Source organism: Dermochelys coriacea, chromosome 17, assembly GCF_009764565.3.
Source record: "Dermochelys coriacea isolate rDerCor1 chromosome 17, rDerCor1.pri.v4, whole genome shotgun sequence".
NCBI lineage: Eukaryota > Metazoa > Chordata > Testudines > Dermochelyidae > Dermochelys > Dermochelys coriacea.
Window position 1 is genome coordinate 10,248,914 of NC_050084.1, and position 16,015 is coordinate 10,264,928.

At 43.8% G+C, this 16,015-nt stretch overlaps 1 protein-coding gene across 2 annotated transcripts in view; it reads right to left on the reverse strand.

The window, feature by feature from the left end:
• MNT (MAX network transcriptional repressor) overlaps window positions 1-15,788 on the reverse strand; it is a 67,388-nt gene extending 51,600 nt beyond the window's left edge. The window contains exon 1 of one of the 2 annotated variants that reach the window (XM_038375600.2): window positions 15,470-15,788. In XM_038375600.2, the coding sequence (XP_038231528.1) occupies window positions 15,470-15,542 (73 nt within the window). In that variant the 5' untranslated portion in view covers window positions 15,543-15,788. The remainder of the gene's footprint in view (window positions 1-15,469) is intronic. The other variant, XM_043499375.1, reaches the window with a different exon arrangement.
• Window positions 15,789-16,015: the final 227 nt, after the last annotated feature.

Genomic DNA, 16,015 nt, shown 5'->3' on the forward strand with positions numbered 1-16,015 from the left:
TCCCATCTCTATTGAATATACTTCTGTTTAGCTGTATTTCACCCTCTTCTCCAGTTGATAGTTCAACATCCATTTCTCAGATGTAGAAGGATCATAGTAATGAGAGTCTATTAAGTCAGGATCTATTACAGTGAATAGGGCACTGGATTAGACCTCTGCTCGGGCCAGTTTTTAAGCCTAACCTGGACTCAAGCCCACCTGACCCAACCCGCACCCAAGAGGGTTGAGTCATTTTCCGACCTGGTTTGACCCCAACCATTCACCCCTTTATTCTCCACTGAAGTGGGAATCAAGAAACCTAGATTCTATCCCTGCGTCTACCTTCAACCTGCTCTGTGACATTGGCCAAAATCACTCCACCTCTGTTTTACCATCAGTAACATGGGGCTAATTATATTGATCTTCCTCTTTAAAGCACTTTGAAACTGATGGATGAAATAGGAGCTAAGTATTATTAGATGGTCAAGTCCATCCCCCCTAGGAAAGGCAGGATACTGTCACCTGATTTTACAGAGGCAGCTCTTAGGATCCTCAAAAATTTCACCCAGGGCACTGAGGAGCCTGATTCATGTGGGAGGAAGAGCATCCCAGTTTCAGGAAAGAACCAAATCGAACATACGATTGATGCTGTCCATGTGGCAAGCTGAAGGAGGGTTGTTTTTTGGGAGGGGGGGAACTTATGAGCAATGAGAGATTGAGGAGAATGCTGTCTCAAAAAAAAAAAAAAAATCCTTCATTGTATCAGAGGAAAATACTAAATCCGGTCTTGGCTGGAGGCACTGGTTCGAATGGAAGGGATCTTTCAAGAAGCAAAGGACAGGAGCAAGACACATGGGGATAAAACTACACACCTTATGGTTCAATTTGCTTTTAAACGTTCCTATTGGCCTTTCACCTGTGACCGTTTTTATTCAGAATTATGACATACAGGCACAATCCTCACAAACTACATTCTCCACACACAGCACACATGCACTCGGCACTAGCTCGTCCGCCACATGCATAGCATGAGGGTGAGTGCTGACCAGCTGCACTTGGCATCTGCCTCGCTTTAGGCACACCTTGAATACCAGGGGTTATGGTTTATTTATAATACTCTTCTGGCTCTGGGGCTCGCACTCTTCACTCCTTCCTCTATATGAGATGCAAACGCCTTCCCCCTCCCCCATCTGCTTTTTATCCTCTATCCTTTGTCTCTGTAGTCATAGAGTCACAGATTCCAAGACCAGAAGGAACCATTGTGATCTAGACTGACCTCCGGTATAATACAAGACATAAACTTCCCCCAATAATTTCTAGAGCATACATTTTAGAAAAATATCCACTCTTGATTTTAAAATTGTTAGTGATGGAGAATATACCATGACCCTGGTAAATTGTTTCAATGGTTAATTACTCTCACTGTTAAAAATTTATGTCTTATTTCCTGTTTGAATTTGTCTACCTTCAACTTCTAGATATTTCATCATGTTCTACCTTTTCTGCTAGACTGAAGAGCCCGTTATCGAATATCTGATCCCCACGCAGGTACTTAGAGACTGTGATCAAATCACCCCTTAACCTTCTCTTTGTAGCTAACTAGATTGAGCTCCTTGAGTCTACCACTCTAAGGAATATTTTCTAATCCTTTAATCATTCTCCTGGCTCTTCTCTGAACTCTTATCAACATCTTTCTAGTATGATGTGGTTTGACAGATATCTCCAGTATTGGGCTGGGCCTTCATTAACACAGCAAAAATGTGCCCCAGGAAAAGTACCAGCTGTTTCTTCTCCATCATTGTTTCCCCAACTGTTGCTGATTCAAGTACTTCATTCAAATTCCAGGCTACTAGCAAGATGCTCTGTTCTCATTCCACATGGAGATGTGGCTACAGATACTGTATTTTTCAAGTGAAAATAAATCACAATCAATATCTCAGTATTTCCAAGATGGTCTTTCATCACAAAGGATGGTAAAATGTTTCACTAGTTGTTTGTACGCACATTGCCAATGAAATGCATCCACCACTGGTGTGTGACACCGTCTGACGAAGTGGTGGAAAGCTGAAATACTGGCAAAAAGGACCCAAGACAAATTATTACTCTTATGAATGTACCCTGGTATCTTTAATGTCAGTCCAGAAGAGACAGGGCTTTGATTTATTATCAATCCATGATATCGTCTCCCACCCTGGAGCCCTGCAGAAACCCTTTTGCTGAAGCTCTATGGTGTATTTCTGGGGAACAGGAAGGGACAGAGCCAGGAAGCAGCTATTTTCCACCGCAGCAGCTGAACCCCAGAGGATTTCAAAGTGGGAATCAGTGACGCTTCAGCTGTGGGAAAGGCAGCCAACGATAAACCATTTGCCCAAAGCCATGGAGGGAGTTGGCAGCAGAGCAAGGACTAGAACTCAGGAGATCGTGGTTCCCAGTCTTGTGCTCAGACACACCATGTTCTAAAGGATGAAGTCAAACCTGCTGGGATTTGAATGGTTCTAGGAAGGGTAGGTATGCCTAGCTGATGCCCACCCCACAAAGGCACCCTTTCTAACACTGAGGTACTGTTTGCTATTAGCAATTCAGGTGAAGAAGATTAGTCACCAGGCACTACTACGCCAAAAAGCTTGAGTCCCTGTTTCCCCAGTCAGAAGAAATATGAGCATATCTGTGTAAGCAAATCAAATCAATCTTTACGCAGAAAGGCCTTCTGCAGCATCAACTAAGAGAGGCTATTGGAAGTTTCACTATGACATGCTTATTTGAAACTCTCTCGGAAAACTAAACAACACTCATAACTCAACCTAAATGAACAGAGAAGGAAATGACTGCAAGATCCTATAAGCTGCTAAGTGAGAGGAAGGGGCACACTTACTTTACCTTACTTTATGGGGGATGGACAGCTTGTTGGGCAGGGCATACCTCCCCTCACCACAATCACCAATCTACTCCTAAAACCCTAATTTAAGTCCAGTTGGTCAAGAGCTGGATCTAGTTCTCCCTATGCATTTCTGAGTGCAGAAAAAAACAGAACACTTCAAAGGATTTGACATCTCAAAAGAGATCAAAGTGCTATGAAACGTCCAGTTTCAGTTTCTAGGGTTTTAGGATGCACACAGTCAGCTGACATAGAATCTCATTCCTGACTGGATATAGGGCCCTTAAATTCAAAATCAAGGATGGGGTGGGAACTCAATTCAACACAGGTAGAAGGGAAAATCGTTTAACCCTATTCTCCCAAGGACTCTGCTAGGGAGATCTTACCCCAGCCTGGGAGGGGAGAGTTCTAACTAAGACCCTCAGAGTGGTGTTATGTGAATCCCCAGAGTAACGGAGCCAAAGCTGGTCTTCAGGTAGTAAAGAGATGCCCTTCAAGCTTAGCAGGGGTGTCTAACACAAGAGGCTTGGACAAATGAGATGCTGCTGGCCCGCAGATAACACGTGAGATTACTGGCCAGGCACAGTTGGAAGGAACTCAAGTTACAACATCATACCTGGCTTCTGGAGGACAGAGAAAACTCATCCTTAAGTTCATTTATATTTGCGGCCCTTTCTCTCTCAAAATGGCTTCTGATGATCTGCTTCAGGCCCTTGTGCCATCAGGTTTCCAATGCTGGCAGTTTCCCAAAGCAGCAGATCTAGAGGTTTGTCTATTATGCTCCCATTTTTGGGTGGGGTGGGTGTTTTTTGTGTTATTTACATGTTAGTGCCTACCTGCCAAGAGAAAAACCACTCAAAGGAAAAAGAAGTCAAAGGAAAGATCAGGATTTATTTTTTCCCCGTTAGTCATCGTGACACAATTTATACAAAAGCTCTAATGCCACTGCCTTCAAAAGGTAAGGCTGTATGATAACTGAGCCCCTTTCCTTGGAGCACACCAAGGGTCCGACTATCTGAAATCGGAGGAAGGTACAACGATATACAGAATCCATATGCGAAAATGTAAAACTATGGCTTCAGCAGACAGAACCACCACAAATGGCACGTGATTTACTACTGCCTGCACTGTATCATATGATAGGCCCTATTTCTAAATAGGATGGTTTTTTCAATTTTTTTTTTTTCTATTGGGCATTAGCTGCTTTTTTTGAAGGACTACCCAGAAAACCAGTTTATTCTTATAAGAAGCTATTTGTCAGCTGAATGGCTTCCATGCAAGACCCCGCAGCAAGAAGGGACTTTTCATGGAATCCAGTCCCATGGTCTCTAAACAAACACTCACATGAGAGACTGTGAATTGCAAATTGGGATGGCTTGAGATCTATCAGAAAGCCTGTAGAAACCCAATGGAACTATAAACTATTTAAATATGCAAGTCAAATGTTAACTGTAAATCTGTGCTTACTTTAATAAAACTTATTTCAAAAGAAAATAAGAAATTACTTGTTATAACAAAAATCCTTAGCATGTCTCTCGCAACTTCCAGCCAAGGATCTCAGAGATGTAGATTAAGCCTCATGATGCTTCTGGCAGGTGGGTGAATTAATATTTCAGTTTTAGAGATTCTGGACAGTAAGCCACAGGCTGGTTAAGTGACTTACTCAAAGTCACATTGAGTCATGGCAGCGCTGTAACTGTGCGTTAACCATCTGTCTCTTTAAATGGTATATTTGTTTGGCACTATTTTATGCAACACTAAGTACAAAGCATGCAATACCAGTTTTATTAGATTCCAGTAACAGAAGTACAGTACACCACAGCTTACTGGTCAAAAGGCTGCAAGAGTGGGATTTTCAAAAGCAGTTAGTTCAAAAGCAGCAAATTCTATTCCCACTGAAGTCAATGGGAGCACATGGAGTGCGTTTGAAATTTCCACTCTCATATTTGCAAACAAGAAGCAGCTAAGAATGTAAAGACATCTACTTATCAAAGGACAGCACCCAAGCATAGGAGTCACCGGCCTTCACAGCTTCTTTGATATCAAGGGCTCTCCATGGTGCAACAAGCATCCAGGCTGTCTCCAAGTTCACAAGAATGTCAATATTTATCATCTTCATGCAAAGGTTTTTTCACAGTCATTTCTAATAAATGGGATCAAAGAGGGAACAGGTGTCACACTGGGTGGTGCGCCCAGGCATCTGCTTAGCAAAACAGGGCCGTGTCCTCTTGTGGCACAATTAATAGCATCACTGCAACTCTTTACCTCCGTGGCATCTTCTATCAGCGGCTCAGGAAAGCTCAAAACTTGCCTGTTCCTCATGGAATTGACTTGATAAGAGCCTAAGTGGTCTGCTTACGGCCACGCTGACAAGAACTCTCTCCAGATCACAGTTAAAATTCTGCCATATTGTTGCAAGCGGGCTTCTGGCACGATTCCATGGCCAACAAGGCCAGTGTTATTTTTCAGAGAAAAATACTAACCTGGAACAGTGCACAAACCTGTTTGAACACTTCAAGCTGTATAGCTAGTAGCAGGATATTTTCAGGCAAAGGTCCTGGCTTCTAGAATTCTTTCCTCATTTGATCTGTCAGAACCTGGATCTACCGACTTTGGGGGAAAACTGCAAGGCCTATCTATATCCAGGTTTCCACAAAGAGTGGCTTGAATGGGGTATCAATTTATTGACAAAAGAGGATTTTAGTTGTGTAGTGATGGGAGAGACTTCTGAACCTTGAGCCACATGAATGCTTATAGGTGTATTTAAAGACTATAGAGGCTACCTAGAGTTCCAGAGAGGCATTTCTAACAAACTGGATGGATAGCTGGATGAAAGAATGAACTAAGGGGTAAAACCTCGATATCCTGTAATGGATGATAAACTCAAATGGGCCCTTTTGGACAACACTTTCCAACTCTATTTGAATGGTGCTGGGAGTGGTAGAGGGACTATGGGTTTCACACCCACGAAACCACACAGTTTCCTAGTGCAGACAAAGCCCAATAAATTGCCTCCTCTAGTTAGTCAATAACATGGATCTAACGGGACTCTCAGACATGCACAAAACTTCTTCCCCATACAGTCCAGGGAAACCAGGAATCACATTAGCAGCTTTAAACACAGCTGCTACTAGCATGATTTAATCTGTGCCATGCAGAGCACCTCACAACTATGCTAACACATGGCACATTCATCCATCACCTTCCAAGAGGTTATTGCCACTTTGTAGGCTTTCACCGGGTGCCCTCAGATAAACATTTTGCTTTTTAAAAATCAGATTCTGCTAGTCTTACGAGGAAGATTCAGGAAGCAGAAAGGGGGGAGGGGTAGCAAGCCAAAAGATTCTAGTATTGTGCTCGGATTAATGCAAACACTGAAGCACATAGAGGTTATTCCTGGTTTTGTAGGGACCTGTATGTTGTATTAGGGAAAAATAAAAATAGGACATCAGAAGAATTATAGCAGCTTTCCTAACAAGCAGAGGAGTATGGTCATGCAAGAGAGTGTGGACTCAGAAGCCAAACTGAGATGATCTCTCTCTGGATAGGTAAGAACTAGAAGAGACAGCTGCCCACTTTGACTGGGACTGTCACAGATTTTTCCATTACATGACCCCCTGACACCCCTGTCCTTGAATGCTCTGTTCAACCCTGCTCCTTCCCGTTAACCCCAAGAGGAGAGAGTAGAAATAGAGGCGGTTCAGAAATGGGTGATGAATATGAGAGCAATGGAAAGGCTTCTGTACAAAGAGAGAGTGGGCTTGTTTCTTTTAGACAGAGAAATCAGAGGGGATGTGTCAAAGGTACATAAACTAACAAATGGACCAGAGACAGTAAACTGGGAATGCCTATTCACTCTGTTTTATAATACTAAAATAAGGGGACACTCGACAGAACTGAAAAGCAATAAGTTCAAAACTTATCAAAGGAAAGCCTTTTGCTCTTTAAATGGACATTATACAGGAGTCCCTCATAATTTGCATACACACACACTTAACCTGTTCAATTCACTGAAACAATATCACTGAGGCCAAAAGTTTGAGAGATTAAAAATAATATAGATTAGACATTATATGGATGAAAACACTTTAAAAAACAAAGAACTCTAAACCTTTATCCCTAAGGGCATAAACGAACCATCTTCTGTCAAAGGTTAAGAATTACCTTCCTCTATGGGCAGGTGGTTCTTAATTGGCCACTACAAGATTTCTTACACCTTCTTCTGAAGTTGCTAGTACAGACTACTGTTTAATACGGGATATTGGACTAGATGGACTCCTTGTCTGATCTGGTAAGACAATTCCTATGTTCCTGATGGAATTATGCAGGCACTTACATGCAATTCATTCTGGGGAATCCCAAATCCTGAACAGCAAGATTCAGACTACGCAGAATGGTAAGTTTGAAGCATTTATAGAGCCCCATGAACAAAGTGTTATGAAAAAGCTATGTGTGTGTGGGGGATGGTTGGAGGCAGATGGTATCCTTCCTTCCCTGAGTTTTTCATAGCAGCCCAGCATATGCATCCATCAAACACTCATGTATAATATACTAAGGCTCAGATCTGCTGACCTCAACAAAGCTATGCCGATTCATACCAGTGGAAAGTGTGGCCCTAGGTATATATGTAACTTTTCATATACTTCAGGGGCCATCATATACTTCAGGGGCCATCCAAAATGTAGGATATTTATCAGCACAGTATCCCTGTGAGGTAGATAAACTAATCTTATTAAGATAATGGGAAACAAACAAGCTGGGTGAAAAGCTGGCACCATTGAAGTCAAATGGGAGTTATGTCATTTGCTTCCACGGGGTCAGGATATCACCCGTGGAATTTAAATGACTTTCCCCAAGGCCACACAAGGAGACAGCAGCAGAGCTAGGAGAAGAAGCCAGGAGTTTCTGGTTTCTTTTCTGCTCAGCCCACTAACCGACCGTATCTCCTTAGACAACGATCAAAAATACTTTCTTTTTAGTGTATCAAATACAAACAACTTGTAAAGACAGCACCAGATTGAGAGCAAATTTAAATTCCAGCTATGCAGAGATACTCTTTTGCTCATCAGATCACCTGTCCTGATTAGCTGTACACATGTTAACATGCTGTACTAGGTTTGCATTCATCATAAAGTTAAAAAAAAAAAAAAGGTGAACACAGCAGCTATTTAGTCAAATGGTAAAGTAACAAGATAGGTCAGGGATATGAGAGGCAATTATTTTCTTGAAACCAGCCCGCTGTCAATTTATTCTGTGGTTTCAGAAGGGCCATGCAGACTCAGAAAAGTCAAGCTAGTGTTTATATCAACAGAGCTATGTCCACCTGCCATGCACCCGTTATGGCACATACCTCCTCTCCGACCACAGTGGAGCTCCAATGCAATTGAACTGGGTGACTTTGAGGGAAGAAAAAAATTAAATCCCCACCATATTCTTTGGGGAAGGACAGAGTCTATCTAACCTCTGGAAAGAATCAAGCTGCTGCATGCAGCATGACTAATGACAAAGAAGGTGGCAAGGCTAGGAGTTAGAGTGGGAGACTGTGAAATCAAGATGCCTGGGTTTGTGCTTAGTGTGCCCGCAACTTACAGTGTGCTCTTGGGCGTGTCACTTACAGGCTGATTTTCACGGGGTGCCTGCAACTGGGAACAGGGGAGCTCAGCACTTCTAAAATTAGGCCATTCACCTCTTTGTGCTTCAATTTCCCCATCAGCAAACTAGGCATGCAGCAATCTTGAGCAACCCTACATTAACAATCCAGTGCATGCAACTGGCAATTAAGAGCAACACTACAACAACAAAGATCAAGACAAAAATAAATGTTAGTAAAGAAGCAGATATTTTCATTTTTATGAAGCGTGTGTGTGTGTGTATGCAACTCATGGGAAGCTGCTGGACAATGTCCATTTAAAGAGAAAATACATGCACAGTTCCCAGCTCTATAACACAATCCCCTAATTATATTCTTGTGTGTTAGAGAATCTGGGCTCCAACACTGAATGGAGATGGCAGTTTCCCACCTGTGCCATCTTTTGCAGACCCTGGCACATCTTTTAGCAAAGATTGAAAACTTGGCACCTGTTTTAATCAAGGTACAACTTTTAGATCCTGTATGCACTGGCGTTCACTCCAGAGGTCCCTACCTAACCTACACCGTGCTGTCGTATACCACTTAATAACATATTTAGGTCCTGTTTAAGCTGCTATTTGAAACCATGTTAGCATGTATCTTAGGCATACTAAAATATCATAGCATTCAAGCACTTTTCTAGTAAGAACCATTTTTAAACACAGTTTGAACAGCAGACAAGGTATTACAACCCACATATAGAAAAATATTTACCATTTTGGGGCAGTGGGTAACAACAAGGCAGTTTCCCAACTGGATTAGAAACTGTTTGGTTTTGCTGAGGAATGTTAACATGGCTAATGGCATGGTTTTATCTCATCCACGAAGGCAAGACCAAACTGTGTTATAAACACAATTCCCCAACACAGTAAATGTCCTAGTTTACCTGGGTCGTTAGAGAACTGAAGGAGTCGAACACCCAGGTTACCAGTTACGGTAAACAATCCCCTATCTGGTTTAGTTTTTTCTTCACATCTGAAAGGATGGAAGATCAACAAAAAGCCACGTATGTCTGATAGGAAATGCAGAATAGCCAAGAGCGAAGGAATCAGTGTAACTTCTGAGGATATGAAATATTTTGGAAATACTTGAGTCAGCTTTACAAAACATTTGGAAGCCACATGTGTGATCAGGGGAAAACCAGCCTTCTGAGATACACAATTAGAGACATGATGCTAAGGAGCTAGTACTGTTTCTGCTGTGAAACTGACAATGTTTTATGCACAAGATTTGACAGTGACATGACAGTCCTACAAATACAGGATTTGCCATCTCAACTCAGACCACCACATAGCTCATTCCATCAAGCCTGGTATCCTACTGGCCTTTTCTTGATGCTTCAGCGATCTCCTAAGCGACTGTTCAATGCAATATATGGGGTAGAGATCTCCTTCACACTTCTACAGAGATCAGCTGACTCCTTTAAGAATGTGATTTCATGACTATTTAGCAAATAAAGCCTTCCCAGTAGTTCTTCCTTGCTGTAATTCCCAAAGTTGGAGAACATTCAAGCTGCAATCCACTAAGAGGGTCAATCTGGAGAGAAAAAAAAAATTACACACCAGCTGGTGATAGAAGCTGCTAGCCTGATCTCCCAACAAGTCGAACAACAGAAGAACCATTGATCTCTTCACTGGATCTTACAGCTTCCTCTGTTTTCAAGCCGATCTTCTCCTCCTCAACCCTGACTCACTGCCAAGACCAGTCCGTCCATCATGCCTGCCCAGATTCTTCCACTTCCTGCTATAAAGAACTCTAGAGTGTTCAGCCAATCTGGATTTCTGGACTGGCCGAATGCATCGGCACCCTGTGCTTGAACCAAAGGCCTCGCCCAGTAGGCTGTCCATTGGCCTCTTCCATTCTCACTACCAGGGGTGCGGGTGGAGCCTTTGTAATTTTGTGTCAAAGAGAAAGCTACATGCTTTACACTGTATTAATATTTGTCCCCCTTGGTATCTCTTGTCCTGAGTTTGTGTTATGTATTTGGGTCAAAGAAGGATCAAGTGCCTTAATACTACTTCGTAATTCTCTGCCCTTTAGCACTCTCGGCCCAGGGACCTCAAAGCAGTTGACAGACATTAGGAATTTCGCTTCACAACACCCTTGGGAGGCATATCACCACTGATGGGAGGGATAGCTCAGTGGTTTGAGCATTAGCTTGCTAAACCCAGGGTTGTGAGTTCAATCCCTGAGGGGGCCATTTGGGGCAAAAATTGGGGATTGGTCCTGCTTTGAGCAGGGGGTTGGACTAGATGATCTCCTGAGGTCCCTTCCAACCCTGATATTCTATGATTCTATGATAGCCCCATTTCACACATGAAGCACAGAGAAGTAAAGTAATTTGCCCAAACTCATACTGCACAAGTCACAGAGCCAGGTGCAGAACTCAGGTCTCCTGTTTTAACTGTAGATTTCCTGAGACAGCATATACTTTACCCTAGCCACTGTCTCCTCACCAGCGAATCAACATGCCACATTGCTCTTATATTGCACAAGGCTTGTACTGAACTGGGGAAGCAAAGAGATGTACCCCATACAGTATGTAGTCACAGACAGTATGGAACCCTGGGTAACAAATACTGAAGTGAAAAGTTCCACTGCCACACTTACCATTTATGGGGATCTCCAAAACAAGGACAAGCCTTGCTTTAATCTTCTCCTCCCCCAAAATAATTCCTTCCCCCTTTACATTTAACATTTATATTGTGGAAGAGCCTGGAGGCCAACAGGTTGCTGGCCCATTGGGCCAAGTGCTGTACAAATACACAGAAAATGACAGTCCATGCTATAAAGCATTTACTGGTGTCTGGATCTTTCCCCAGAGCAGCACAGCAAATGACACACTGATCTTTACGCTGCTAGCTCTGTCAAATGAACAGTTCCATGTTAGAAACATGATAGTCTTGCCAAAAAAAAAAAAAAAAAAAAAAAGAGGAAACTCTAGCAGGGGGGACTCTGAGAGCAGTGATTTCTTCCCATCCAGTTCCATGGCTGGATGGATGCATAAGGAGCCGTGGCAGAAAGTTTTCTCCCTCTCCGGCAATGGAATGGAGAGGGAGAGCAACATGGTCTATGAGTTTGGAGTTTGCCCTGGACAGCAGGGCCTCCCGAGCAACTTCCTGCTTCGCTTTCCCACAACGCCAGTACATTCCAGTCTGTCCCTGCTAGAGCAATATCAAAGCCCAACAGCACAGGCAGACACTCTTCCGGGGTCTTCCTGATTCCACTGTCAGCCCCACACGTTTGCGGTTGCCCCAAATATTTTTTTCTTTCCCATCGCTCCACCTATGTCACTCCCTCACCTTTGAGTTGCTCAAGTGTTTCCCCCTTGCCCCATATATCAAGTTCATACAACTTGCTGTCTCCCTTGGGGCTGTACACCAGACAGTTACTACCCATTTCTCTGACCTGGTCTCCTTTCACATCGACTCTCCCCTGCCACATGCCCTCTCTACTTTGCCAGTGTTGAGACCTCCTCTCAGAGCACTAGTAGTAAATATTTCTAGTATGGTAGCATCCAAAGAGCCCACTCAGAATCGGGGCCATTGTGCTGAGTGCTGTACAAGCAGAGGGGAAAAAAGAGACAATCCTTGCCCTGAAGGGTCTACAAACTCAAAACGACACCTTGGCGCCTTTTTCCTTTATGCTTGGTTTGCCACCTCACCCTGCTCAAGCCCCTCCTCAAACTCAGTTCTGCCAGGAAGGCTATTTTTAACAAAAGTCCCCTGCAGCTAGCAAGCTGTGCTCAAGCCTGGCTGACCCAAGCCATCCTTGTGCCTTCTCTCTCATGCCGCTGCCATCTGCTCCTGGGTGTTTGGGACCCTCATTTGTTGCGTCATGCTGAACTCACTTTGCCAGCCACAGCTGGGGCCATTCCTCTACATGTTCTGAGATCAGCCTCCCACATGTCTGGGTGCCTGAAAAAATAACCATCTTCTCGAGAGGTGGTTTGCGCAATGAACGGCATGGCCTGACACCACATCTCACATATTTAATCTCCTCTATTTCTAGAGTGCATTTGGCGTGCAGCTAAGAATATTAACACTAACTAACCAGTGAGCAAGTCTGAATATGGAGACTGTAAACCATCACTGTCTTAAATGTACACATGGATTTTTTAATTCACCCTAAAGCTGTACTACTCCAGGATGCAGGTACAACTCCCAGCCTCAGCAATGACATTAGCACTTGCTCAGGGAGGAGAAGATATGTTAGCCCACAAGCCCACGGTGGCTATTTTCCCTTCTTAGTTAACCAGAAAGCTGTCTGCCCTTTCATGTCTCCAAGCTGCCTTTCTTCACAACATCCACTGTGTCCTGCATGACTCACCAGTGAAACAATAGATTTTCAGCTCCATCCCACAGCAATGACACACACAAAGAAACTGTTCCTTCTTGCTTTTGCAGCAGGTACAGTAGTGTCGCTGAGCTAATGCTGCATTACAGCTCCAGCAGCCTTGAGAACATGCACATAAAATGAATAAATAAAAAGGGGAATCCCAAAATTCTACTGCAATATGTTCAAGAACCTTGGCTTGAGAATAATTAACTGAAAGCCACTAACAGTATTAATGCATTGCTAATCTAACAACACACACACACACACACACTTGATCTTCTCCTTTTGAAAAGGTTACACACGTTGTTATAGAGGAAGTGAATTATATCTGGGTTAAGGTCAATGACGAGTACAGAGATCTATCAGGAAAGATGGCATTCTTGCCAAACAGCAAGTACCATGTGCATCTACAACTATCCTACCATGTGATTAAAAATGACAGGTCGGAAGTGGAGCTGCCTTACCCTATACTACCTCATACAGGAGGTCTCACCCTGCCCATACCTCTTGCACCCACTGTCATGAATGCCAGTAAAGGCCCTGAGTTCAGTTTTGACTAGGCTCATCATGATGTAGGCCCAGGTCCGAAGTTCAATTAGAATGAGATTTCCACACCCACTCAGGCAAAAATATCCGCACAAAGGAAGAGTTGTACATGTACACACACAAAATCGTTGTCAGCCACAGGAAGATGATTTTAAAACTATCATTAAAATTGATCAAAAACACTGAAGGAGCCTCCCTGCAAGCAAATGGGAATTGCTAGATCAGATTGATGCACTTAGGGACCAGGTCTGCCTTTGTGTGTGTTTGGCATGCCTAGCACAATGGATGCCACCACAGTATAAGAAATTAAATAATCAGAACATCATAGAATATCAGAGTTGGAAGGGACCTCAAGAGATCATCTAGTCCAACCCCCTGCTCAAAGCAGGCTCAATCCCCAATTTTTTTGCCCCAGATTCCCTAAATGGCTCCCTCAAGGAATGAACTCACAACACTGGGTTTAGCAGGCCAATGCTCAAACCACTGAGCTATCCCTCCCCACCTGTTCCCTATACACACCTTGTTATCTGCAGGATGAAGATCACATGGGAGGGGGTGAGAGAGATGAGCTGGAGGGAAAATACCGAAGTATAGTCCTTGCTGCCCTATTTTTATCCAGTTTAGACTATAAACCCCTTGGGGTGAGGACTAGTTCTTCCTGCATCAGAAGATGCACTGATACACATATTTGGCATTTTACACTTTTCAAAGCCCTGCACCAACATTAATTAGCAGATGATCAGTGGGGGGGGGGGGGGAAGGAAGGGGGGAAATATTCTTTAACCTCCTGCACTTCTGATCTCCCCAGCTCCGACTGGTAGAAGCCCTTCCCCCAACCAACCACACGCTCTGTTGTAAGAATGAAAGTGCAGCTGTGAAGCAACCCCGCAGAAGCCCCAGAGGGAGTGTCCCCGGCGCACGTGGTAGAGGGCGGGGCTTGACACGTCATCGTCCCCCATGGAACTAACTAGTTTGGAACGCAGCAACACGCTCCGTTCCAAATGGGAGAGGCAAGCTACAGCCCTGCCTCTGCCCGGGCCCAGATCCTTCCCCGCAGACGGAATCAAGGTCGCACGAGAGCACGGCTCTCCCCACCCACCCCCATCACACCACTGGCTTGGGGAGGGGGAGCCAACCCAAGGTTCCCCTCTGCACATTTCCAGGAAGGCAGAACACACACACACCAAAAAGGAGGGAGGCGGAACAGGGGAGTGTATCATATGACACTCTCTGTCATTTCATTATGCAAAAGCAGCCTCCCCTCACTCAGCTCTGCTGGAGTACTGCCACCGCCCTAAGATCTGAAATACAGGAGGAGATTTCCCCCCACAAAGAGGGAAAAAAAAAAAACTGTACACGTTACATACATTAATGACCATTGTAAGAATTCAACTACAAAGCAAATCGCAGGCAGGTTCTGTGAAGACAGGCGGGGAGGGGGGGGGTCATCTTGGCGCATAACTACCCCCTCCCAACCCACCAGCCCAGACACACTATGATAATGATTAAAACACTTTAGGTTTTGAACCAAAACAAAAACCCCAGGCTTCGATCGCTCTGACTTTTTGAACACGATCGTTTTCACCCTTTCAGCAAAGAAAAAAAAAGTGCATTTTGCAGACCATCCAAAGAATAAGAGTCTCTGCATCGTACATACATATGGATGAATGAGAGAGAAAAGGGAGACAGCCCTCCCGAAAAAGAGGGCTTTCCGATCGCCTACAGGCATGTGTCAGCACATCGCTACTAAACGCTCAACTCCAACAAAAATTAAGACATACCTGCTTCAGAGGCGACGGGAAAGGCTAAAGGGAGACGGATTTAACTCCAAGCCCCTTTGCAATCATCCGTTACATTTATTTTAATTCAGAACATCAAGTACTGGAAACCATGCTTTTTGCTTATAAAATCAGCTTTGAAAGCGATGTACCCTCCACCCCCCTAAGACACAGTCAGTAACACACAGTGCAGTGACGGGTGACTGGAAATCAGGCTGCTTGCTTGTAAAAATAAAGACTATATTTTTTTCCAGCTTTTGGAAAATGGTGTCCTGTGTCTTTAAAAAGCTCTAATTCCGATTTTACATGCTGCCCCCCCCTTACCACGTGTTTTCTGTTGTTGCTGGGCTTGCCATTCCAGAAATCTGGCCGCTTCCAAAAGCGTCTCAATGCTCATCTCTTGGGTTGCCTTTCAGTGGAGGATCCAAAATCCTGGAGACTTTAAAAAAAAAAACAAAAAAACGGGGGTTCCTTCTCCTTTTCTTCTCCCAAGTAAAAATGCCTAATCAAACTACCCCCGGCCCTGATCCCCTACGAATCTTCCAGACAAGAAAAGGGTTTGCAACAAGATGGCGATGAGCATGTAACAGAAACACAACAAGAAAAAAGGACTAACACTGCTCTCAGCTACTATACAGACAGCTGCAGACAAAACCTAGCCTGGATTTTTGTAGGTCACTGGACTGGAACTCGTCAATGCCATTTTGCAGGGGAGGAGTTTAACCATTGCTGTTTTGAGTGAATCCTCTTTACACAGAGGGAGCAGATCTGCCAGAGCTCTTATTTGGGGATCAGTTTGAACCATGTTGGGTTTTTTTTTTATGTCTCCTTTTCTCGACAGATTTATTTTTGCTAGTGTGTATTTTAGTG